This window comes from Acromyrmex echinatior, chromosome 2 (genome assembly GCF_024713525.1).
Source record: "Acromyrmex echinatior isolate Ae372 chromosome 2, ASM2471352v2, whole genome shotgun sequence".
NCBI lineage: Eukaryota > Metazoa > Arthropoda > Insecta > Hymenoptera > Formicidae > Acromyrmex > Acromyrmex echinatior.
In genome coordinates this window covers 10,852,765-10,880,582 of record NC_141853.1, presented here as the reverse complement: position 1 = coordinate 10,880,582, position 27,818 = coordinate 10,852,765, and the positions used below count along the sequence as shown (strand labels likewise).

The 27,818-nt window shown below is 33.5% G+C and overlaps 1 protein-coding gene across 1 annotated transcript in view; it reads left to right on the top strand.

Annotated features, from left to right (window-relative positions):
• Positions 1-27,818, top strand: part of Dgk (diacyl glycerol kinase 1) — a 100,401-nt gene that overhangs the window by 50,733 nt on the left and 21,850 nt on the right. The window contains exon 3 of the mRNA XM_011060484.2: positions 914-1,002. Within this exon, the coding sequence (XP_011058786.1) occupies positions 914-1,002 (89 nt within the window). The remainder of the gene's footprint in view (positions 1-913; positions 1,003-27,818) is intronic.

The window sequence follows — 27,818 nt, the reverse complement described above, 5'->3', positions numbered from 1 at the left end:
AGATTGTTTAACAAAAAATCAACTATAAATTCGAAAATTAATGTTCGAACGTCTACAACTTTTTAAAATAGAATAAATTTAAAATATATATTTATCGTAATGAGTACAGCTTTCGAAAAAAAATTGCTTTGTCATAAAGTTATTGTTTACGATCCATTTGTGTGGATATTCTACTGTTATAAAATAATTGTTCAATAATCATCGACAGTTATGCGAGACGGATAGTCATCGAGGTGGAAACATGAATTTTAGCTGGATGCATTAATCATCTGCCCGTTCGAATACGATCCATCGTGACCGTCAATCGAAAATAGTAGTCGCCCAAAAATATCCCGGTCCGTTAAGTGCATTATGACGTCAGTGCGGGTAGATTAGGCCAATGGCCTCCTATTATTAGTCAATTTATCACCGTTGTTTCTTCTGTAAACAGTTGACTTCAAGATGGTTGATCAATCGCCCTCTCTCTTCACTGTCTCTCTCTATCTCAGAATCAGAACTAACTTGTTCGTGACACATTTGCTGACATATCGAATCGTACAACCAGAAAAAATCTCTCACGAAATATTGATGTATTTACAACTTTAATGTTTTTTTTTTTTATACATTCGTTGGAATGATCAATTTATCAAGCTAAGATTGGAAGTATTTGAATATTTAAAAAATTGTATTAGTATTCGCGTCATACATATCGCCAATCAAATTTTTTTGACCCAATAAAATTATTTTTTTAATTTGCTTTTACGTTTTATACGTATTGTTATGAAACATTTTATTAAATTTTCGACTATTATAAAACATGTGTTATATTATTTAGATTCTCTTTGATACTTGACAATTATTCTTCCAATATCATATATAATAGAATTTAACTATGAGTGCAAAATAAATTGTCAAATCGTTAATTGTTTCTCAGATTCCACGCGGAAGCTCCAGGATGTTCTGGCCGAATTTTGTGGGAGCAACACAACGTCGAGCGGCGTGCCAAAATATCATCCGGACGGAGTGAGTCATATAAAGATTAATCCATATTTTAATCATAACCGATAATATACGCATAAAAAAATTTAAGAGAATATATTTCATCTATAAAAAAGATATATTGTTTTAAAGATAGAAAGGGTGAAATTAAGCGAAGATATATCTCTAACATTAAAAAAATGAGAATATCTTATGCAACGTTATTTTAGTTTTTCATCCGACACTGTCGTGATACTCTATTCGGTAAATGTTATTTTTTGTAAAGTATACGTTTGATTCCATAGAAATTTCCGCAAGTTTTCTGTGTAAATCGATAGATGTGAAGGATTCTACCGAACGCGAACACGATTTCGTTGCCGTCTCTCATCTCAGGTGCACTTCAACCTTTCTATAAAATGAAATTGAACGATCGGTGTGCTCAAGAGTGCACTTGAGCGACAAATATCTACTTAACTTGGACGCAAGCTGTTTAAACAAGTTTTCAGGAAATGTGATATTTTACGGAAAACCGCGAGATACATCCATTCAAAACGATTTATGTAAATAATTAGTAACTTTTATTCGTGACAAGAACGAATTTGTAACTTTACAAAATGTTAGATACAGCTGTTCGCCGATGAAAAATTTTTTTATCGTCGTATTAAAAAAAGGAACTATCGTTTCAGAGAAAACTTCTTCCCGTTTTATCTATTTCATATCGACTGAGGTACTGTCAGATTATATAAGCGTACAGTTTATATTTTGAGTAAAAGCTATACAGGAACGACATAAAGCGATGGTATAATATGGTTCACAGCGAGAAAGCATTTATTCCATAAAATCGTAAACTATTCCCGCTAGAATAACATTCAGAACACGTACGATTCTCACGGACAGGTGGAAGTTATTGCGTGCTCGAGTTATACAAGAAGGACGGACCGCATAAGAGAGTTTCGCATTCGACGACGCATTAATGATCGACTCAAATTTCTAATGGTAGTCGCATGCGAAGTTATTTCTTGCACGAAAAGAGATTTCTTACCGCAAATAACATGGACTATTAGTTTAAGATAAATTTTATCAGAAATGTATTAAAAAGGAGAATTGTATTAAATTCTTCTCTCTCTTTCTCAGTATATATATATATTCTGAATTTTTCCTTTGCGTTTTTTTTTCAATAATAAAACATGGTACGACAGTTATTCGGAGTTCGCAAATTTGCGGATTTTTAAAGTTTTTCAGCGCATGCAGCTCATAATGTGACCGCGCGCGAATTTCGTCTCGCGGATTTCACGATGGAACTAAAGTCATTCCTCCAACTTCGACACCCCTCGCTGTTTTCTGACAGTCGTTTTACTTTTGCGTCAGCGTGCGATGTATTGGAACAATGTGCAACATCGACGTAGCATACGTCTATAAACCTAAACATGCGGGAACACGTTTAGCTCTCCTGAGGAATATTAACTCCGAAACTAAAACAGATTGCTGAAGTTGCGACGATGCTTTTTTTTTGTATGAAGTACACTCGCCGGCACCGTGTTTACCGTTCGTCACAGTTTGTCGTAACACGCGTTGCATCATGATGATATATCGATTAGGGCTTCTTTTACGTGTATCTCTCTTGTGACTAATGGAGCAACTTTTTGCAAAAATTTTGCACCAAGTCCCATGCGAAAAGTTACGAGTCTCGTCATAAATATTCAAATGGCTACTGCGCAAGCTTTTTGAGAGAGAGAGAAAGTCATGATAATTTTACTCAATAATCCCATTCCTATATTTTTGTACACTCGTTGGAACAGAATCAGAAATATGTTAATATTTCTCTTGTTAATATTTCCTTCTGATAATGGGACAGTTATTGTAACAAGCTACTAGACACACCTGTGTAAAAACGATTTGAACGTTTCTTTTCGAATTCCTAAATTCCTAAACTCTTATAAAATCATTGTGAGTTACAACAAGAAGTCTGATTCATGATCCGACGATAGTAATTTCATGGCACGTTCCAAGTTGGGGTCCCTTTGAAGCGATCTAAATTACTTTCTTCTATGTTGCCGGCGTCTTTCCACAAATTCCAACCGCGCGACATTTTCAGACGGTGAACAAATTTACTGGCTCGCCATCGACGGCGATATAATCCACCATTCTCACGTGATATTCTCATATGAGCGACTGGCCCAGAATTTCACGAGGTTATTAGTCTTCGAGTAATTATTTTAAAATAAAGGCAATAAAGCTTGGGTTTCTTACAGGATCGTAAAAAATTGCGGATCGTAAAAAACACCAAAGCGGTTGGATTTTATGCTGGATAATTGTCTAAAGTTTTATGATTCTCAAAACGAAGAAGAAAATGACTTGTATAACTCCAACGTATACACCGTAATAATGCCGCAAAAGCTTTCTGTTCGTTTTGTAGCGGTACGTGCCGTAGAGATTCCGCGAGACACTAGTAAAACTTGTTCGTTGCTGGAAAGCACAGAAATTGCATTCTTACTAAGAGTGTCACAATGCTTACTGATCTTATTGCATACATAGTAACAGTTAAAATCCATTAACGTGAAGCTATTGTTACGAGAAAGATTCCGTAAACTTTATTTACGCACATAGCCAGCGATGTTATTCGCACAGGATCGAACATTATTCGTTTTATCGTGTACAGTGGTAGCTGATAGGAAAATATCGTCGACTTCAGTACGCGATTACGTAAGGCAATATTGGCAAATTTAATATGTAATTTAAAAAACTCTTCATTAACTTCCAGTAATAATAATTTGAATCTCACTTTTGAATCTTTTAAATATACATCAATCTTCTTCCTATAACTTATATGTGTATTTTGTATTTTTAACTCTAATCGATATCCATTCTCACTTAACTAGCATTCGCGGATTCAGTATACTTTAAATTAATGTATCTTTGCTTAAAGTTAATATGACTGAACGATTTTTTTTTCATTTTGAAGGTCAAAATTCGAAAAACAAGATTATGTAACTTAAAATTATGTAAGATTATGAAAAACATTTGTTATAAATAACTTTTTATAACACAGTTGAAGAAAATGTTCGGGTCCGCTGGATACGTGAATATCGATTAGGATTAAATACTTCACTCTATAAAAAAGAGGAAAATGTGGTAAAACAAAAAGTAACTAAAGTTCAATTTTAAGCTTAATCTATGTGCTCGTGTGTGTGTTGTTGTGGGTGGTTGTTGACGTGAATGAACCGTGAAGTAAATTACACTTTAAGAATCTAACAGATAATTTTCATTGCCGCGATATTAACATCAAATATACCAGTTCAATCACAAAGCGATTGAAATCGAACCGACCAATATTGCGTCAACATTTACAAGACCGGAGTTCCTTTGTGCAAGAGAACGCAAACGCTTGATAATCCATAGGATACGACAATCGACATCGAATGTTAAGAGGTTACATCGGTTACGAGAGCAGGAGGTCCGGAAATTCCCCTGCGGACGTGGTCTTTTACCGTGAAGCGTAACCGGTGTCGAGAACTCATAATTGGAGATTCCACCGAGGGACAAGCGTGCGTCAACGGCCCGATAAGAGGTCACATCCAACCACAAGTCTGACACGCGAAACGAGCGCTGCGACACTCGATTCCCTCGATTATAGTTAGCCGAATTTGCGATTTGCTCGAACCAGATTTCTCTGCGTAAATAAATTTGATCGTTTGAAAATCACAAGTTTTTTCTTCCACGATTAATTAATCGCCACATTATTAATTGTATTTAGATAATTTCTTTCTCATTATATATTTTGACAAAAGTTTTGTAAATATTTAATTAGAATTCGTCTGATTTGTGGATTATATATCTGTAGATATATTTGTATATATAAATTATATATTTAAAAATAATATAATATTTTTTGTAAAACCGTACTCTTACCTTGTACGATTTATTTATACATTTTATCGTATCTTTCATGTTTTATTCAATTGTTTTGTCATATCTTTTACGTTTTATTCAAAAGTTTTACTCATTAATTGTTCCGAAGCATCATTGCAAATAATACGAATAACACGGTCACCGAACAATAACGGTGAGGTTCGATAATTGCGAATTTAATTGAATAAATGCGTATATATATATATATTGCTAACAGAAATATTCTTGCCCAATAGCGATAATAGTCAACAAAATGCCATATGTACAAAAGCGAAGACAAATACCACGGCATTAAATCAATAAAATTGCGATGGATGAACAGAGTTGCTTGCGTTCGCTCGTTAGTGTGGGAAACACTGTTGAGCTCTCATAACTGAATAGCCAAGAGAGAGTTCAGGTTTTGCGGCAATGGTCTAAATGATCACATTCAAGCTCTATATTAACTGCAGAGTTTCGAAACATGCCAATGTATATCATCAATATTACGCAACTCAAAGATACGGAGATTTAAATGATCGGCAAGATTTATTCATCAAAAGAGAATTTATTCAATTCTACAAGCAGATCGGAATTATTATCTGCCATTTATATTCAAGAAATATGAGACATTCTTCTAGAATTATATATTACATTAATATATAATTCTAATTTATAATTTAATTGATTAAATGTAGCGATAATAATTTTTATAAATGGTTGTCGTCAAAGAAATATTGTGGACCTGATAATCTCGATTCAAAGATCAAATCGAATGAGATCAAAGACTGTGACGTCAGAAAGAAATCCAAAAAGTATACTTGACGGTCTATTCACGTTATCGACGCAAATAGAATTCTTGAAACGAAAGAAAATAATCGAACGAGTTAAATGGTGATAAGAAGAGAAGAGAGAGAGAGAGAGAGAGAGAGAGAGAGAGAGAGAGAGAGAGAGAGAGAGAGAGAGAGAGTCGATTACGTCTATTTAAAATGAAAATCTTGGAAGAATATTTAATTAGATCTGTAAACTGAGATTATGCTACTTGTAAGATGTTGATCTCTCATTTCATTTCACCAATTATCTTACAAATTTAAGGATTTATACCAGTTAATAGTCTACGCAGGATATTTTTTCCGAAATTTTTTTCTAGAGCGATATAAATATAATTTACATTTAATTATTTGAAAAATAATTATAGTATCTTATACATACAAAAAAAGAGAAAGTGATATAAAAAATGTTTCTCTATTGTAGGAAGCGTCGAATCGGATAAAACGAGTGATTCATACATTAAATGAAATAAAATCATTTCGATATTATGCATTATAATACATATGTACAGATTTATCACGAATTTACTCAAATATATTCATACAAAAATATTCATAATTTCAATTTTCCGAATTTTAATATGCGATATATAATATTTTTCTTAAAATATTCTCATAAATTATCAATACTTTTAAGAATAAAAAATATCTTGTTTTAAATTTTTTGTACATTGATCTATAATTTAATCATATATAATTTTCATTATTTTTTTAATGAATTCTTATATCAATAATATTAAAATGTTTAAAATACACAGTTGAAATAAAATAGCAGGATAATTGTTCATCGAATTTTCGACTAAATTAGAAATACAAAAATAAAAAATTATATTCGGAAACAACATGTAGCTAAATATATTCGTGCGATATGTGCGGAATATATAAAATTCCAAAATATAATATTATTTGTCATCACGCCGAGGATTATTAAAAATCGAGTATAAAAGCTTATTTATCGCTCTATTCGCATACCAAATTAGAGAGATTTGTCGTCCTATTGAATATTTCCAACCACACAAGTATTATACAGCTTCACCGCTTTTGCAGAGAAATCCGCGAATAAAAATAGTTTACTCGATGTGTATCAAAGCCTGAGAATTTAAATCGAATGCATCTCGTTATGCACTTGAAACGAATTAACTAAATACGTTCGACAAAAGCATCTTCTTAATTGAAATTCGATGCGAAATAGACGAGATAGATCATTACGAGAAATCGTTATTCTAATATGTAGCTTTCCGTGCTCAATATGATTGTCTTACTCGTAATTTCGTTGCGCGAGGAATAGTGTCATTACGGAGCACGTAAAACATACTATTTTTCTTTTATTTTTCTTCCACCTAGCTTCCTTTCTCTTATACATCCTAAAATTTTTTCAATTTTTTCTGTGCCACTTGCATTCTCTTTTTCTTTCTCGCTGTCTCTCTCTCTCTCTCTCTCTCTCTCTCTCTTTCTCGCTTTATTATATTTTATAATTATCTATTATAATTTATCTTTTCTTAATTTTTTTTTATTATTATAAATTTATTATTATTTACTTGCTTTTTGGTTTTTTTCTTTACATTTCTATTTTTTCTATATTATTTTTCTTTCTTGTATTTTCTTTTTATGTCTCTATTTTCTTTGTATTATTTATCTTTTGCTTTATTTTCTTTATATAATTATTTTTGCGTTGTATGCGTATTGTAGTTCTTGTTATTCCATACATTCTTAGAGGATTTATCCTAGAATGTTAATAAACACTGTGTATTTCTCTCTCTCTTTCTCTCTCTCTCTCTCTCTCTCTCTCTCTCTCTCTCTCTCAGTGAGACATATTATCATAACATTTAAATGCCGAAAAAGGATTAAAAAGAATTAAAATCGATACCGATCCATTAATGTTCGTACAATTCATAAAGCATACCCATTTTATATCCGGCGTTTAATAAGAGAATACATACATACATACACACATACACACACAATAGAATTTTTGAAATTACAATAAAATTACGATGAGAGAATGTGCGAATATGTTATCTACGATCTTGAGAGAGAAAATGTTTCACTCGCAACTCTCCGCTCTTCATTTTCCATAACGCTAATTAAGAGGCGCTGCCGCAATGGTTTCATTTTGACGATGACGATTAACTCATTGTTGTTAATTGAATGAATGCAGCTTTGCGATTGTAAATATACCAATGTTCGGTAATGGGGGTAGCTCAGAGTTACATAATGATTCTTCTTACCTTCGCTTTGTATTCTATCTAGTCACGCGAATGAAAGCCATCTCTCCTTCCCTTCTAAATTTCTTCTTCATATTTTGAATTGTTTCATGGAAAAGTAAGCATGCAAATTGCACATCTTGCAGAGATAAATAAAGCAAGGAAATATTCCCTGCGCGGAAATGTACCAGAAAATATAATATTTGTCTTAATGTTATCGCTGTGTTACTATCGTACGTCGCGAAGGCTCGTACGTAGCTTTAAGGTGAGAAATTGCTATTTTTCTGCAAAATATACCTATCTGTGCATAGGCGACGATATTATGTAGAAACTAGCGCGTCGCCCATGTAGTATTCATGCTTGACTCTCTTCTTATACGTATATATCTATGCATACACACGTATATATCCACACGAGGTGCAGACACGGATAAACAGCAACGAACAACAAGACGGAACGTGAAGGGGGAAGCTACAGTTTCTATATTAAGCTTTGTGAACGAGATATTCTCGGCGAAAAGTCCCTTACGAGGGTCGGCAACGGACAAGGACATATATCAATGCCGTGACACGTTGCCTAGGATCGCATTATCGATGTCACTTCCAGTAATGCACCTTACTTGCATCCCACGCCAGTCGCGACAAATCGATTGTTATTTGACTTTCATGCGGGAATGATTAACGATTTTAGCTTTTGTAACGCCTGAAGAGAAGTAAATTCGTTCGATTGGTAAACCGGGCACGGGAACAATCGACGCTAACGCAACGTTTTGCTCTTATCGTTCTCCGCTTTCACGTTGCGAATATCTTCGAAAGTTATAATACATTCTTCGTTTGAAATCTTCAGGAGAAGAAAGTATCGATAAAGTATCTCAGCTTATCCGTCATCAATTTCATCCATCAAATCCTTTATGAAATTCATTTCCCGAAGGACACGTATATCCTCGGTTTGTTGTACAGCGTAAACCTACATCGTTATCATCGGTAACTCAATATTCAAACTTTCCGAAACAACGGAAACTCTGTAACGAGATCGAACTGGACGCCGTGCCGCAGTAATTATATTATCATGGTGCTCTTCGACTGTGTGACATATTTCGAGCGATTATCCGGCAACCTGAACAACTCTATCCGCTTTTTCACTCGAGATAGCCCAGGGACTACGTAACTTCTTATCGAACTATCTCCGTGTATGTGTACACGGTATATGTTCCCCGAGCTCGTCCTTCGGCCCGTAAGTACGAAGGACAATGAGAAACGGTTGCTGGGGATGTAAGGGATGGAAAAACGGGTCTTCGTGAGCCGCAAGGGTGTGGTTGCTTAGCTACGTGACGTCATCTCTGACGCACCAAAAGGGAAACGTGCCGACACCAGAGGTGCGACAAAGAGCGGATATATCACACATGCCGAGGTCACTGCGTCATCATCGCACGCACACACAAATCCACGAAGAGGAGGGTTTCCGAAGCGGATTAAATGCTTACTCTAAGAACGATCGAAACGGAGTTCTCGCTCGCTATCGACCTGGGGCTTGAATACAATTGCAAATAGAAACTAGAATAGTATAGATTGATCCTTCCAAGTGTATTCGAATCAGGCTACAGATTTGAGGTGATCGAATGAATCTTGTCTAAGGAGAATTTCCCCAAAATCCCTTTGTTGCTCTATTTGCGTGGTAAACAGGTTGTTAGTTATAGTAACAACTACCTGACTCCATTAATGCTACTCATAAATTATGGTTTAGACCAATTCTTGTGAAATCTAAGAGTCCTATCTATTGTAAGAGAAAGATGCACTTATCAGTTCACTTAAAACGATGAAAAGATATACTGTTTGAAGGAATTTACTTGCTAATCATCTCAATAGTGATAAAAATTATAATTTCGAAGACCTGAGTTAATGCTTTTTTTAATGTTCAATGATGCAATGCAATCAATTTAATCAACTTTTATGTATATTAATACTTATGATTATGAATATTTAATGTTCAATTTCTTCAAAAATTATTCGTGTAAAATACGGATAATTTTCCGCAACAAAAATTAATATTTATTACAGATTTTCAAAAATGATATTAAACGTATACAGAGATTTCTGTTTAAAATCTTTTCAATCTTCTATATAATTCTTAGCACATAAATACAGCTCAGTATTGTATATAATTCAACGTACAAATGTGATATATCGCAACGTCAGCAGCCGAAAAATACGCTGTCCTATCTCTTTTAAGAAAGCTATTTATCGTAAAACGAAATTTTTGTGCCGTTAAGCTCACGCCGATACCGTCCCACTTTACGATACTCATAATCGAAATCCGCGGATTTATAAAATATCGCTGTCTAAATTTTTCCTTGGTCATCTGATCAAATCTATTACAGACGATAACTTTTTTGGACCATCAAACGCAGGTCCATCTGCCTGAACGAAGACAAAAAATTGAATCTCAAAGAGCTTGCGTAGACAAAATTCTTATCTTTTCTTATTTCATTGTGGTATTCAGAACAATTGTTTTTTCAGTTCTTGGAGAGAGCGTGAAATTCAGTATTAATTGTTTCGAGACAAAAGTGTCTCAAAACAAGTCATTATTTTTCACTTGATTACTCGTTTGACGACTATCGCGAGGATGTATACGATGCTCAGGGTGTTTTCCAAGGAAGAAACACACACCTCGTAAAAATATCGTTTCAAATTTCGTGAATCTGACAAAGAGAGAAACGCGTGGATGTATTTTCTTTGACAGTGATAGCTGAAACCGACGCACATCGCGAGGTAACTGATGACGCCACGATCGGTCGTACTCTCCACGCGAAAGACGATTAAAAATTCAAGCGTCATCGTTCAGAGACCACTATCGCGATTATCGATCCCTCGCGGGGGACTGTATCATTTTAGAGGTGGAAAACGTGATAACGGACGGATATTACATTTTCTTCGGGTCGTCTCACGTTACCTTGCCGCGATTATATAGGCACCGATGCCAAGTTGTTCACGCTCGGCGAAGCGCGACGTGCTTCAGTAAAGGCACCTCAAAACGCAAAAGCTAACCCGCTTCGTGAGCTTCGTCTGCCGGCTTCCACACTTGCAGTTTATGCAAGGTCTCGAATATAAAACGAGCATGTCCCCCGTCTTCGCGTAAGTGCGCCGCTACATCTCCATATTGAATTATCGGAGTAAAGTCGTGAATGCAATAACGTTCCGTTACGTTGTCGGCTACAGAAAATTAGATTTCATTTTTTCTATTTTTCAAGGAGAGCAGAGCTCAAGTTTCTTCCTTTCTTCCTTTCTTTCTGTCACTAACTGCGGATGACTTTAGAATGTATAAATAGATTTCCGTTCCCTTCTACATCATCCTTTTCTCACTACAGAATATTACATGATATTCTCATTGTTCTGTCGGATTATGAAAAGAAATAGCGAACAAAGCAGTGTGTGTGTGTGTGTGTGTGTGTGTGTGTGTGTGTGTGAATAGAGTAGTCTTTTTAAAAACTAAATGAAACAACGAAGTTTTATTAAAATCTTTGTAAGTGTTGAACGCGCAATACATATATTGCTTTACCTGGTTTGTTTAATTACCAAGAAAATGAATGCAGCTAATGAATCTTACTTGATTATCTCTTAACGATATCAAACGCTTATATTTTCATATTACAAGATATCTATCACTATATTATTTCTGTGTTTTCATCTTTCTTTATGTTGATATAAAAGAGGAAATAAAGCATTTGAGTAATAAGAGACAATATCCGCATTAAATTGCATTTTTTCGTGTATAATTAGATTAGCTTAGACATCACAGAGGAACAGTACAAATGAAGCACTGTTTTTTTTTTCCATATATGTTGGAAAAAGAGGTCATGTCAAGCTGACATGTTGTGCCTTTCACTTGTTAGCAGTATACATTGTACTTTTTCGCATAGTATCCGCCTCATGAGCGCTTTGTTGAAAGTACACCGAGTGGTCACTCAAGCAATGAAAATGACGTTTTTCTCGCAGATGGTCTGTAAACCATTTCATTAATTTGAAATAAGTGCTTAGCGCTTTTTTTTTGTACGAGAAGAAAATTTTTCATTCGAGGTAATGCAAGAAATAAACGAAAATTACTTATAAAGCATTATCTAAGAAACTCCTTGTTTTAAGTACATTATATACTTTTATGTATACATTGTTAAATTTATAATGTAAAATTACATCCAGTTTGAGTTATTTTTAATCATTTCTACACATCGTTCACTAGTTCTACTTAGCATTTCGTTAATTCAACTAAAATGGAGTTTAAACAATTTAATTCAAGAAAATATAAAGATAAAAATATTAAAGATTCAAATTTAGTTTATTGTTTAATAAGTGCATACGATAATATGGACGTTTTCAACACTTCAAAATTAATCGCAGAAATAAATTTATTTACATTTTGCGTAAAAGTTAAAAACAAAATATTATTTTTTAAATTTAACTTAAGATATTGGGTTTACTGTTCTTTTTTGATATTTAACAATGTACCATCATAAAGTTAATAACATTAGTTAAAATAAAATTGGATAAAATTTCTTGTATGTAACCGTTAATTCGACTTAAGGTGAAATAATCCAGAAATACTATTAGACATTGTGCAACACTTTCGTGCAGGACTTGCCTCAATGTCGGTAAGAACACTAAGAACTACAACAAGAATCAAATTAAAGAATTCACTCGGTTGAATATAGAAAATAATGTCATATATGTTGAGTAAACCGTGAAACCAAAGTTTATATTCCAATTTTTCCACTTGGCCTAGAAAGCTAGCAACGCGGAGGAGGATTTACAAACAGTTCCTCCCATACGTCGCTGAATATTGTTAGTCGCATTGCAATCATTTGTATAAATCTCACCAAATCGCTTCTTATGCACATAACGTAGCAGTGCTTTCTGATGTGATCGGCGAGAAACTTGTGAATTTAAAATATCTTGGAGTAAGATAGCAATCAATCAAGAAAACAGATGTAGTTAAGTAAGAAGAAAACAACTCTAAAGTATGTATATATACTTCTTCAATTCAATAATTAAAAGAATATTATTAAATTTCTACAATATTACATACAGAAAATTCACATGTACATTTTTTTTAATATTCGGCCTAAATTTTGAAATAAATACGAGAAATTTCTGTCTAATTAGTAATAAGAAACATGCTACTTTAAACAATTCATAGAACTTATTTTTTGAGAACATTCACATTCACGTTACAAAAAAAAATCGCACAATTCGAAAGCGGCGTAACGAGCAAACAGCCAAAGTATTTTATACGGTTTTACAGAGGATAAAAACAAATATTGCTCTATTTTGCATGAGCCATTAGTTTCTCTTTGGATTAAATTACGTTTAGTTACGCTAAACCCCATTTCCAGTGATTTTGTTATAAACCCGCAGGATCACGTCACGTCGCCGAACAAAAAGATCGATTGACAGCAACATCGCTATTATTTGCTGGTGTACCGATACAGTAGCTATCAATTCGGTGACAGTGTCGACGGTGCCGAAGGATATATTGTAGCATCAAAGGGATAAACGATGGACGATGAAAATGTCGAGAGGCAAAGCGGTTACTCGTAAACATCACGGTAATAAAGTACGCGGACGATAAAGAAAAACTTGTATCGCCTGGTGCTCGAATGAAGTTTCTCGTAACGATAGAGAGAGAGAGAGAGGGAGGGGGGGAGAAAGCTGTATAATTCACAACTCTTTCTCAGTAAATGTATCTGCTATCCGAGAATATCCGGGAAAGGGCAATTGCTGAGCTTGCAGAGGAAACCTCGCCTCACCCACGCTCTGTTATTGAACAGTGGAGTTAACATTTATCGAATATTATGCTCAGAACTTTGTGATATTTGGAGGAGATTTAGACGTGCAGTTGTCCAATGAAGACAATCATCAATAGCTCAATGCAAACAATAGGAAGCTTTTTCAGTAACAAAATTTGATTTCTATCTTTCTCTTTTGAATTTCCCAAAGCTGAGACATCATGCCGTTAAAATACTTACTTATATAGATTTTTTTAAATCATTTTTCTCACTGGAATAGTGCATGAAATAACTCGAGATTATTAAATTGGAATCGTGCGAAATTTTCAAGAATCTTCGCGTTAAAAAACAAACTATCAAGCTATAAAACTACATTTCAACACGTCAACTCGACTCTTAATTAAACAAACTCCTCCTGAAGCAAGCAACTTAGGTGTAAGTGTGTGCAGTCACGCACGTGTTCGAGAGATCATAAATCATTCAGATGCGATCGTAATATTTCTACGTATTGCCGTAACAGTCGTTATTCCAACGTGCAGTTGAAAACATGTAAACACACGTAACAACTTTATTACATTCACGACAGTTCGTGAGGTGAACCCTTGAAATCTAGATGTGACTAGCAATCAACACCACACGTGAAACACGGAGAGCAACCGAAGAGAACTTATGTATGTAAGCAGGAGGGAAATCTTTCACGCTCTCTCAGTAAGAGGAACAGCATTTTTCATTTGCCGAACGTGATGCATAGATGTATCATCTTTCTGAAAGATATCTTAATGAAAGACATAATGAAGAAAGAACGATATGCGTGAGGTTGAAAGAAATAGAGTGTGACAGAACCGAGAGAATAAGGGAGAGAACATGCCAAAAGGCCGGAGGTTCTTCTTCGTGCACGATGAAACTTCTCTCTCGCTGCCTTTTCAGCGACGTCACAAGGAAATATTTGCCGTCCGTTCGGTTAGCCGTGCATGCGCTTTTATCCAAGCAGAAGGAAGAAACGCGAAATTAAAGCGGCACTCGGAGGCTGATCCGCGGCAATCCAATCCCTTTTCTTCATTACATTCCAGGCAATCCATCGTTTGCTCTTATTGCCGGACGAACGACGAGATTGTAAAGGACTGACACGATCGATTCGACTTGATCGGTATTAAATGAGGATCCAGGATGAAGCTGTCTCCTGCTTTTCATTCACTATCTCACGCCGCGTTTCGTACGTCTCCCTTTCATTTATACGAGTCGATGGGAATGTTATTTACCAATTGAATAAATATAAATCTGAGCTATTGGATTAACGAAACCCGAAAATACAAATCATTTATTGGTCCGAAATAAGATCTTCTGCACATCGCGTTTTCTTGTAAAATATCGTAAAACATTTATAATAAAATGTGCATGATTTTTTTAGAAGATGCTTTAATTTTTTAAGTGAATCACACACCGTAAATTCTTAAAGTAACTTATATTAAGCAAATGATTATCGCAAATCTATTGTACAGCGAAAATATCATTGTATAATATTATTAACTATTACAATATAAATTCAAATACAAACTTTTTGTCGAGATTGAATTTTCGCATAATGTAAAGTTTTCATTTACAAAGCGGATAAGCGGATGAGAAACAAGAAGGGAAGTTAGAAAAATAAAGGAAAAGAAAGACGAAGTTAAACTGAGATCACTAGTAATCAAAGTTAATCTAATTCCTTTTCTGTTATTACGATCTTTCTTTCTTTTTTACATTCCAGAGGAAAGGGATATTTGGGAAAATTTCTATTATTGATTTATTATTGATTTATTACATACTATACATGACGACTTTTAAGCTTTTGAAATTGAAGAACTGGGAATCATAAAAACCTGACAGTTCTCATCTCGTTTTCAAGGAAAAAGGAATCTATTCTTGTCGGATATTTTTAGTTATCTTGCCCGTCACGAGGAATACAATTTTCGAAAACCTGCCGTATACATCACACGGAAAGTATGACGTCATTGTATCCATGGAAACGAAAGAGAGAGACTTTGTCAATGACGTCACTACCTGCAGTTCAGTGCTTGCTCAGGGTAGCCGAGGTCGGTGCCCTCAGAATTGCATGTGGTATGCATCTGTGATACGACGTCACCATCCCTAATATTTACATGGTCGCATCGACAAACCTGCGTGTGTTTGTCCACGTAATTTTTTGGCTTTGTCTATCTTAAATTGCCTCCTAAATTTTTGGCTTTGTCTATCTTAAATTACCTCTATTCGAAAAAGTTTTTTTACAAATTGGTAAAGTTTTTAATCGTCACACGAAACTTTTTATTCGTTTATAGAGAAAGAAATGTATTCGCGTAACTGGATCATGAATTTTATTACCAAAAAATGTGTGAAGATCTTTGTACTTTTAATAAAGTTTTAAAGATAAAAATTTGTGTAATTTTAGCGTGTTTCTTGTCAATCAGTTTTTTATATCTTATATTCATATATATATATATATATATATATATATATATATATATATATATATATAAATAATATATATACATATAATACTTTCATATAATATCGAACGAAACGAAATAGGGTTATCAAGAAAAACTCGAATGACGCATATATACAGCGTTTGATAACGAATCTGAAACCTAATTTTATACTCTGTAAAAATGAATCAGTGTATTTTCATTGACTTCAGTGCTACACTTACAACTGATGTAATCGTCAGCGAATATTTACTGTTTTTCAGTAATAATGCACTGATTCACTTTTAAAGATTATGATTTTCTCCAGATTCAATCTGTAAAAACCATAACTTCTAAAAATGAAGTCAATGTGTATGTGTGTGTGATAATACACTGATTCACTTTTAGAGAGTACAATTTCTGAAACTAACATAATGCAAATATCATGATAAAAAAGATTTATTCTTAAAGTTTATAATTCTATTAAAATTATTATACATATAATAAAAGATTACAGAAAATGTATAATTGTTTATTTATCCTTTAGAAAAATGAAAACCGCTTTTACGGAAGTAATATAAACATGAGTATTGCAAAATAATAAATGAAAAATCGTGTGATATAATTCTGTATAGTCATAGAAATAGAAATTCAGTAAGCTCTGGAGAAATGAATTTTATGAATAATTAATAAATGTTTCAAAAAAGGATGAATGTAAAATTGGATAGAGAATTTTTAACGATTCTTATTATGCGTAACAGTTGTATAAAATTATGAAGATAACGTAATTAAAATTAAAATCCCTTATAAATCTTAGAAATACTCGTAAAAAAAGAGTGCATGGATAAAACGATTTTGCTGAAACGTCTAAAAATGTAGCTAGATACAGATCTGAAAATAATTTTATTGAACTATTAAAATAATTATGTAAAACTAGTTCAAGCTGGTTGCTAAGATATCAAAAATTTCTGCAGCATTGCTCATTATGTTTGAATTTCCTACATAATTATTTTGATGATCCAATTATTTTCAAATCTAACTAAATTTTTAGTTACTTCAGCAAAATTATCCTTTTCGGGTGTATGAAAAAAAGAGAGAAATAGAAAAAAGTATTATAGATACTATCTTAAGGATTACGTTGATAAAAAAACATCAAACGCTATTTGTGCCTGTGTTCCGATATCTCGCGTATTTTCGTAACTATTTCACTATCGTATCTCCCATGGAATGGAAAGGCTCATCCAATACAGAAACAATCATGATATATAGTTTATATCTTGATCTCTAGCGCGAGTGAATGGGCTGAAATAAAGTGAATGCGGTATATAGATAATACTGCAATTTCTAAAGTCTTCTCTTTTTTGCTGACATTTTTGTATAACTTGCCTTCGCATATCTACATCCAATTTAGATTTATCTATTTTGCATGTCTCTGATCGAGCTATAACTTCATAACTGTAAATAGCATGCAGTATCGCGGATTTAAAAGAAAAAAAATGCTTTAATTAACTCCCACATAGTCTAAATATGCATTTTATTATATTTCCTGGCGAATTCGTTAAAAAATATCTCGTTAATATACAGAAAAACAAGCTTTTGTAAAAAAATGGTTTGTCAATATTGCTTTTTTTTATTTAACGTTATATTTACGAAACTCTCTCTGCCTTTTTTTCGCGCAACCTCAAGATAATCATTTACGATTGGAATTTTTATTATTTTTGGATAATATGTCGCACAAAGATATGATCGCCTTGTGAGTTTATGTATAATACGCGCCCACGATTTTCTACTTTCTACTACCTTGTCCATACGTTACATGTGTGAGAGAATAGCGCTTCTATACTCACAAACAAACATCATATCAAGTGCATACGGAATTGTATGACGGCATAGTCGCCATTGCAGAAACAAACACAGCAGGCAGCTATTTCGGGAATATCAGCTGGCTGGTATATTGTATATTTAGATGATGTGTATTTGCCTGTCATGCTCACGGAATTGAGCGTATAGTGTTCACGCGTTTTGCTGCCTTTTCATGTTACACACTTCGGTATGAGAGTTACTAAACTACCGATAAACTGGTGTGAATTATGTAAGAGAAAAGCATGGTTTAATATATCCATGTACTCTCCTCTCTCTCTCTCTCTCTCTCTCTCTCTCTCTCTCTCTCCTCTCTCTCTCTCTCTCTCTCTCTCTCTCTCTCTCTCTGAGTACTCTAGTTATATTCACTAGTAAATATAACATTATGTAGATATATGAATAAATATGAGATGTGCTTTAAATGACACGAGTCAGCAGAAAATAAATTACATATATATTTTTATCAGATATAAATTATATATTTTTATCAGGTACAAATTATATATTTTTGTCGAGTAAATTTTAATATCGTTTCATTCGATTTTCTCTGTATTTAGCATAATCAATTTTTTCTGTGAAAATCGATTATTTTTGAAAGAATGAATAATTATTTGAAAAATATCTTGTAAATATTATGCACGTTATTAATGAAACACTGATGAACATTATTCAAGAGATCATAGTATTAATTGTCTTAATAGCCTTCGAGTCTCATGTATATTCATTGTCTCTTTAAGAATTCTTAGAATACCTGTAAGTATAATAACTTGACTTATACTACTTGAACTTCAAGTAGCAAGAATTGAATCATTGCCGATCATTTCAGATAGAAATTTGTAAGATTGTACTTTTTAAACTTGGAATTTTTCTAAAAAGATGAGTGAATAAGATAACATAGTCGAGATTTCATCATGTTAAGAAAAATTTTCAAGAAGTTAATTCAGGATGAAGGGCGGGATGACGGTCTTTTGAATACAAATTTACGTATCAATGGTTAAAGCGTTATAACGTGAAGACGTCAAATTTGCAAAATCTATCTCTTAAACTTTACTCACGTAAAGTCAGGGTTCAATTTTCTTTTCACAAGTAATTCGTAACAATTCGAAATTCTCGAAAACACTAACACATTATTCTTAGCGAACATCATCGTAATTATTTATTTTGAATAAATGCGATACTCGTTATAGTTTCGGATAGATGACGTAAATATGTCAATAATCTTCTTTAAAAATGTATTCTTGTACAAACGCATTTATCAAATATATGATTTATATAAGAAAACTTCATGATGTAATAAACCATCATCATAAACATCATCATTTTTACTGGATAATTGCAAAAGTTTTAATGGATTTCGTGATAGATGTCGATTGATGATATTATATACAATTTAATACTAATTCGCCATTTCGACACAAATAGTTATCGCAAAGTAAAAAATTGATAGATTACCACATTTTAATATTTAAAAAATTTCGAGAAATTAAAATCGAAATTAAAAATCTCTATTTAAATCTTGTAAACCGTTTCTTTCACAGGTTGTAATCGACACAGCGTTTTCTCCAAATATGACGCAAATGTTATTTAAAATGCTTGTTCCTCGGAAATCCATTATAATTATAAATGGAATCTATCAATACTCATTTTCAATTTCAATTAAAAACAACAAAATCAACTAGAATCTATTATTTAATTCGAGAGCTGAGAAGGAACATAAATATATCTATTAGTATTATCATAAAACTGTATAAAACCTGTATATGACACCTATTACAAAACCCATCAAAACTTTTGCACTCAATACTTCATATTTAGTTGCGCAAATATCCCAAGTTTAAAATGTCGTTTTAGAACGTTCTATATATAACTTAGATATATAAGCTGAAAATTCAACAGAAAATGAAAATGTAACGGTGCATAGAAACATTAATCTCTTGACTTTGAAGATTAAAGTGTCAAGTTAGTTGTGTCTGTAACGATCATTCGAACAAATAACTATAAAGAATTTTGTAATCTTTCTTCCAATTTTTCGTTTTACTCGCGGCTTTCAACCATTTGGTGCAGAATTTGCGGGAAATATTGAATTTAGCGACAGGAAATTCAGTCCTTTCCCTATCTTGGCGGAAAATATTTCTTTAAAGGGATGACGTGTTACACGTGTGCCATAGATAAAAAGTGGATGGAATACATATTTCGTTTATGAGAGCAGGGAAAGGTTCGAGTTTAAACTGAGCCCCGAAAGACGCTCGCCATTCAACATAAATATTCTACGTAATTTTCCGGTAAACGAACGTGGTACAACCACATACTAAAAAAAAAAAATTAAGTCAAAAGCACTGCAGTATTTCTGTAAAAAATCAGCGCGATATTTACACTGAAACGTTAGAACTTGATTGTCTCGGCGATTTATAATTGCGTATATTTAATTCCACTAGATATTTTTGATGATAATAATAATTCTTAATTAAAAGGGATATTAATTATAATAAAAAATTTTCGAAAGACGTATAATGAAAATTAAATTTTTACTTAATAATGTTTCACGATATTCAACTCTTCATCTCCAGAAATATTAAGGACCGAAATTTTACGGATTTTTGCACTGTCGCTTTTACAAAAGACGGTATCAAAGATGGTATCAAAGAAATTTAATCTAAAAATTATACTCTGCACTTGTTAAAGGAATAAATTAGTTTCAATTGCAGCATTCTATAATATACTTAGAAAAATGGTCTGGTTGGATTAAATAGTAATTCTGATTCGTCCATGATCCAAATTTTTTTCAGAACATGTTAAAAGATCTCCCTCTCTCTCTCTCTCTCTCTCTTTCTCTCTCTCTCTCTCTCTCTCTCTCTCTCTCTCTCTCTTTCTCTCTCTCTCTGATAAATATGAACCTTGAAAAATAAGAATTACATTTATATTCAACATCAAAATAGCGGATCTCAACATTGCCGAATATACGAGAATTAACATCTCATTATGCATAGAGGGATGTTCAACAAAACTTCTTTGATTTATGTAATGGAAATAGATAATGAAAGCATGAAGCACAAAATTCTTCCCAATGAATATGTTATCTTTCCTCAGGGATGTGCTGTGCAGAAAGAAATCCCAGAGGTAAACTGCTGCAGTAACTATTTTACTTTCGGCAAACTTTAGTTATGCAGCCGGAGGCATTGATGGACCAATGTCGCTACAAAGGATTTGCATCGATGTCATATCGAATTGAATTATCGAAACAGCTATTCGATATGCTTTAGACAACATTTTATGAAATTCGACACTTGGGCGAACTTTAGCGCGAGACAATGATCCAAAAAGGCGGTCTCACATACGGCAATGGAATTTTATAGCTTCTAAGCGGAGAACGAGAGATATGAATCTAATATAGAAATAGTCAGCCGGCCTTATGTAAAATGCCCTTGCGTGAAAACTATGCCAAATTAAATTTGAACAAATCAGAAAAGCAAATAAATTTGAGAAGAACTTGAACGCGCACTGCGTAACAAAGAAACGGATTCCGAGTCAACTTTTAACTTTGTAGCAAACTGTGAAATTGTTATGCTAATTAGTGATCATATTATATTTTACCTTGGACTTTACGCTTTGCTACTGAAATATCTGCATAAAAACAACATTTGCTTGCGTAACTGTATCATTAATTGTTGCTTCGCAGTTATCCGACTTATGAAATAAGCTTATTACACATTAGCGATGTTGTGCTTTGAAGAAAGCTAATATTTTATTTATAAAATTATCAAAAGCAAATAAGCAAATTTCATCGATCAATCTTGCATAACTCGTAATTTTATAACTTCATTACGTTTTAACATTTTAAGTCGTAATGTCCTCGCAGTGATAGCACTAACAAAATTAGAAAAGTTAGTTATACCGCTTAATCTAGCGATAACATATTTATAGAAATACGATTACAGTTAAAACTTATTTATTTCCTGCATTCCTATTCGTAATTTCACAAGCTAAAGAAGAAAGAAAATGATAGACAAGTTATTAAACTACAAAAATATACGCTCGTTTCATAGCAAGCGTTTCTTGGCTTACAGGAATGGCCATTTATAAACGCGTAAAAGAGGCCATGTCTATACAAAGCGCAGGAAGCGCGCAAAAAATATGTGTAATGCGATATATCCTGATCGCGAGGATTGTACAAGTGAGGGTGAGAAGTTTATTATGTTTGAACAGGGTGTGGGTCCCCCACTGTAAGAGCTTTTAATTGAAGCCACCCCGCCTCGAGAACAGCCTTTGGAGTCTTCTTATAACCAGGTATATGGACAATTGAGCTATTCTTGATGCCTAAATTGTTTACACAGTGCGACCCCACCCCCTATCGAATGATCGCTATCACGGATGTCGGTGTGTATGTTCGTCTTAAGCTGCTCTTAAGTACCGTTCACACGTGTAAGTTCGCCCATTTCAAACGCAGGCGACGATCGGGCGTTGTAGATTCACTTTAAGTGGAAGTATCGAAAGGTTCGTTCGACGATAAACTTTACGCCTGGTAATAAAAGCGTCCACAAGTGAATAAAGAATAATCGTAATACTTCCTCGTATCAGTATATAAGCAAGTTACGTTGCTTGTAAAACTCCCTCTAAGGGAGGGAGTCTCATACTTAAGAATTGCTACCCTTACGAGTTCTAAATTTACTGTGTACATTGTTATTTAAAAAACAGCATCGTTCTGCAGTAACGAGATAAGTTAAATAATGAGACTTTAAAGACATTGATACTTTTCGTGTGAAAGATTATCGTTTTGAAAAACGAACATGAGATAACAGAGTAATGCGTGGCTATCATTTCTGGTGTAAAGCCGAGAAGCCACAATCCGCGGTGTTTGCTGGTCCGACGTGAAGGATGAGGTGAACAAGTGACAGGTCCTAAGTGACGTGATATCGTCAGCTTGTGACACGACATGATCTTGATCGCAATCGAGGTCAATCTCTATTTTCGATCCGGGAAGAATGTGGTTGCGATATTCACGATTCCACAGCGGCAACGTTTCGCGCGTTTTTGTTAGCAACGTGTTTATTTTTATTGCACAGCCGCCCGGCACACATAAACCCGTCAATATTGTCGTACGTTAAATGCGATCAAAGTGTATGCAAATGCCGTTTTTATGAATTATTCATGTAAGTCTATCGATGTTTCGTGGTGGAAACGAAAAATTATCGTGCTGATAAATAAACCGATACATATGTTTTATTAAGCACCATTTCTCGCTTCTGTGACACTTTCTGTCAATCATTTTCAAACAAATTTGAGTTTTTTTCGCAATGAAAATTTTATGGAAGGTCTTTCTTTTTTGCTACTAATAGATTCTCAATATCAAATATCCTAGTACTAGCAAACTAAAGTTTTAATAACTTACTGTTATTAATTAAAATTACCGCGTGGAAAACTAGTTAACTTACTCTCTTAAAGGAATCAATATGCATTTAAAGTATATGGAAGTGCTTAAATCAATACTATCCCTCACATAAATCAGACAGGACAATCATCTCGAAAGTAAAAATTTATATTTATTCGTTATTTTATCAGAGCTTTCCAAATAATTTCAAAAGATTGCCGTCTAAAATCTCAGAAAATGTGTCATTCTCGAAATGACACGTTTTCACTTCAACTGAAAACATATAATTTTCTTCAATATCATGATCGAATGAACGGGCAATGCATTCTTTCTCTGTCTCTCTCTCTCTCTCTCTCTCTCTCTCTCTCTCTCTCTCTCTCTCTCTCGTGTTCGCTCTCACCCTCTGCGACCTATTTTTCCGATGTAGTTATGACGCTGTTACTATGACGTCACCACCGCACTGACGTCACCACCACTCCCTTACGTGACCATTCAGGATGACCTCGTTTCTCTCCCTTCGAATTTCGCCCTCTCATCCCCCTTCCCTAACGACTCTGTCCCTAGAGCTTAATGGCCACCTCCTGCGCCATTCACGTGAACATTTCCTCGCTTAGCGGAAATGTTTTATTTCATAAAACGGTTTATTATGCGATCGTGTAAATGTGATGCTTTCCGTGATGTCCTCGATATAATATGGTTTCTTCAAGACCGATAAAAATTTTATCACTTTTATTATTAGGTATAATTATATTTAAAAAAGCACTATTAAAAATCGTCCAATTATTAATACACAATATCGTAATATTTAAGGAAAGAAAGTTAGATATATTTGATACTGGAATTCTTAAATTGTCAAAATTGTATGCCAGAAAATGACATTTTAATTCACCTAATGAAATAATATGTTTCGTAATGTTGATCTATGTTTCAAACTATATTAATATATACTTTCAAATTTATTAAGCAACTAATGTTATTCGAATTATCGATGTGTATCAAGTAAACGTAACTTCATTTAAATCAAAGCACGTACGAATTGCCTTTGTGCGTCGAGTATCAACCTTCATTTGAAATTATAATTTTCTAAAGCTTCTATTTCAAAAGTTTCAAATGAACCACTTCAAATGCGCAACCACACGAATTGTAATTGAATCGAATGAATATTTCGAATCAAGTGCTCGTAACAATCAAGTTAGGTTAAATCGCAAGATAAAAATATGAAAGCGGTTAGTTAATTAGAAATATCGTAGGCTGAAGTTAAATCATTTTAACTGCAAAATGTCGATAATAGAACACATTCGACTACATACGCTATATATAGCTACGGAATTGATGCACAAAATAGGATTACGACCAACAGACGCAGACACGTTAACGGCTCAGTAGTAAATCCAGATATTTCGCTGACGTAGGAAAATTATGTGAAAATTCAATAGAGAATAAGCAAAAATCTACCGTTGGTTCCGTCTATAAAAAATAATATGAAATCTTATTTGAATAAAAAGAATACTGCAGAGAATTATCGAGTTGTCAATTAGAGCTTTTAGAATTATATTAGAAATTAAAAAAACGATAGAACGGATATATTTAATAAGAGAAGATTTGTATTAAACACAAATTTAATAACTTTTTAATAGAGTACTTTTAAAATTCTTTCTGAATTGGAACAATGTCCTAATTAGAATAATGGATATGCATGCCTCCATTTTCTTTCCATGTTATACTTTCAATTATAATGTACTCTTTAAAATTATGCCATGAGTTTTCAAAATTCAAACACTGTAATCTTAATATAAGATTGTATCCAAAATTGTGTTTCATAGCAATGTATAAGATTTATATCGTTTTTCCACAACAATATATAAGTTTTTAGAGTCAATTTCTTTTTATTATTTTAAAAATGCTAATTTTTTATTTGTGACATTTTTTTATCAATGCGACGATATGATATAAATTTGTTATATGCTACATTTTTAATGTAAGTCTATTTAATAATATTTATTGAATTAAACAAATGCACGACTACAAGCTTTCATAGATAAAAACAAATGAGATAAAAACATTATAACTATTATTCATTGAACCATATATATATATAATAGTGTAAATTAGTTTCTAAAAGAAAGACGTCTTTTCGAAGTTACTTGAGTCTACTTATAAAACTTAAATTCAAAGTAAGGTCAAAGAATTTCCATTTAATTTACCACACAATACCGCGAGAGCTGCAATGATCTCGCAAATTAGAACGGAAGAATGACTTATTACGCGAAGCAAGATGTTCTTAATAATAACAGCAGCTTCCTAATAATAACGGTTCGCAGTTTTCCGATTAACGTCAACGAAGAAAGGCAAAGAAAAAATGTAAATATTTTATAATTATTGGGAACTACGAATTTCTATTATTTCATAAACTAGAGAAAGAATGAAAACAAAACATAATTTGTTTATTTATTAATTAATTCGTTATTCTGCAAGATATTCATAATTGTTACAAATTTATTTTCAACGATCTAGCACGAACCGCGCCCTTTGCAACCATTCTCTGCTTGCGACTTTATTGCTCATAGCGCAGGTTTAACGGAACAAAAAAGAAAAAAAAGGCGACACCCTGCGTCCTTGGTTAGGAATATTGATAAATGTCACAGTGGTTCTCTCAGACCTACTCAAATAAAACTCGAAATTAGGTTAGCGTTTTACAAATCTCCTCTTTAATTATAACTGTTGATTTTTGTTTCATTCTAATTAAAAATTTACGATTATACGCTGTAAAATATGCATACTTAAGGTGCGTCAGTTAAGTTGATCAGCATCTTCAGATTGACGAGTCATTTCACTGATTAAACAAGAAGGTAGTTCGAAAAGTTTGCAACTTGATAAAGAAACACATTATTTTTAATTTCTTTTAACATTGTCCTCTTTCAGTTCAATACACTTATTCGTTTAAAGTAAACATTGGTTTCATCGATTACTTCAGTATTTGAGATAGATCTTTTTCCTGCGAGCCAATTCTTCATGTTTGGAAAAAGGAAAAAAATCACTGGGAGCTAAATCTGATGAATACGATGCGTACGGAACCAATTTGAAGCGCAATTCGTGCAATTTTGTGACTGCAATTGAAGAAGTGTGAGCGGATGCATTGTCATGATAAAATCAAAAGTTGGTTGTTTTACACGACTGAAACAAAGAAACTAATGAACATATCTGTCTGAAATTTTAACAGTAGCTCCGTGCTGGATCAATCTTGTCGAAAATTATACCAATTCGATATTTGTGGCGTCATTTCGGTGTCAGGTTGTGAACTTCTCGAACTTCCCTCGTACTCTTGATTTCAACATTTTACGACCTATATTGAGCACACGCTTTTATCGCACGTTTTTCTGAAATTCTATATATATAGTATACGTAACGTAAATATATTATATGTTATATGCACACTAACATCGTTATAAATGCGTTTTGAATACGAGCCTGCATATTTAAACGAGTTATTGTTGAAGGAAAGAATGCCAATCTTGAAGAGCTCGCAATGAATAGACGCTAACACAATACACTCGTTGATCATTAATCGAGCGGAAAATTGCGGAAAATTAAATCACGCAGGTCGTGAAACAAGCTCCTTTTCTCTTCCCTTACCGAATCGTACTTCCGCTATATCCCAATCGGATTCTACAAGGTGAAGCACGAATTTCAGTGCCAAATGAATTTTCGCCAGAGGCGGATGCGCGCTTGTTCGCGGTAGATCGACCCAATATCTATGCAGATTCAGTTTAGTGGAATGTAGGCCGTGCGTTTCCGGAATTGGATAACTTTTTTGTTAGTCTCGCAAAAGTTCGCGCGAAGACGCGCACGAACGCCTTCGATTGTGCGGATGTCATGTAACGATGCCGCAACTCCGCCGCTTTTCTGTCTAATTTTCTACCCAGAAAGCGTACGTCATGCTTGAAGTTTTCTCCAGCTTAATTGGCTCCTGCTTTAATTAAAGTGAATGAACTGGCTGCGCGGAAATATTACGGATTTTAGGAACACTTTCGACATTTGAGCGAAATTTATCAACTATATAATATAATATAACTTTGCTTATACTGGCAATTTAGTTCTTCCTACGACTTAATATATATTTACAGCTTAATATATGAACAGCTTAATATATTGTAGCAAATATTTATACACGGAAAGAATGATTTTACTGAAATATTTAAAAATTTAGGTAAATACAGATCTGAATAACTTTATTTGAATTATTAAAATAATTATGTAGGGAGAGAGAAAACTTCAAGCATGACGAGCAAGAGTGCAAAAAGTTTTGATCAACTTAAGCGTCCTACATAATTATTTTGAGACTAATAAAATTATTTTCTGTGATTTATATCTAGCTCAATTTTTAGATACTTTAGTAAAACTATTCTTCCCGTGTAAATATTCTCTCTGAATAATCCATTTTCTTTAATAATTCATTATTTATAATCGTTATCTAATAAGTATAAAATCAACAGTAGATTC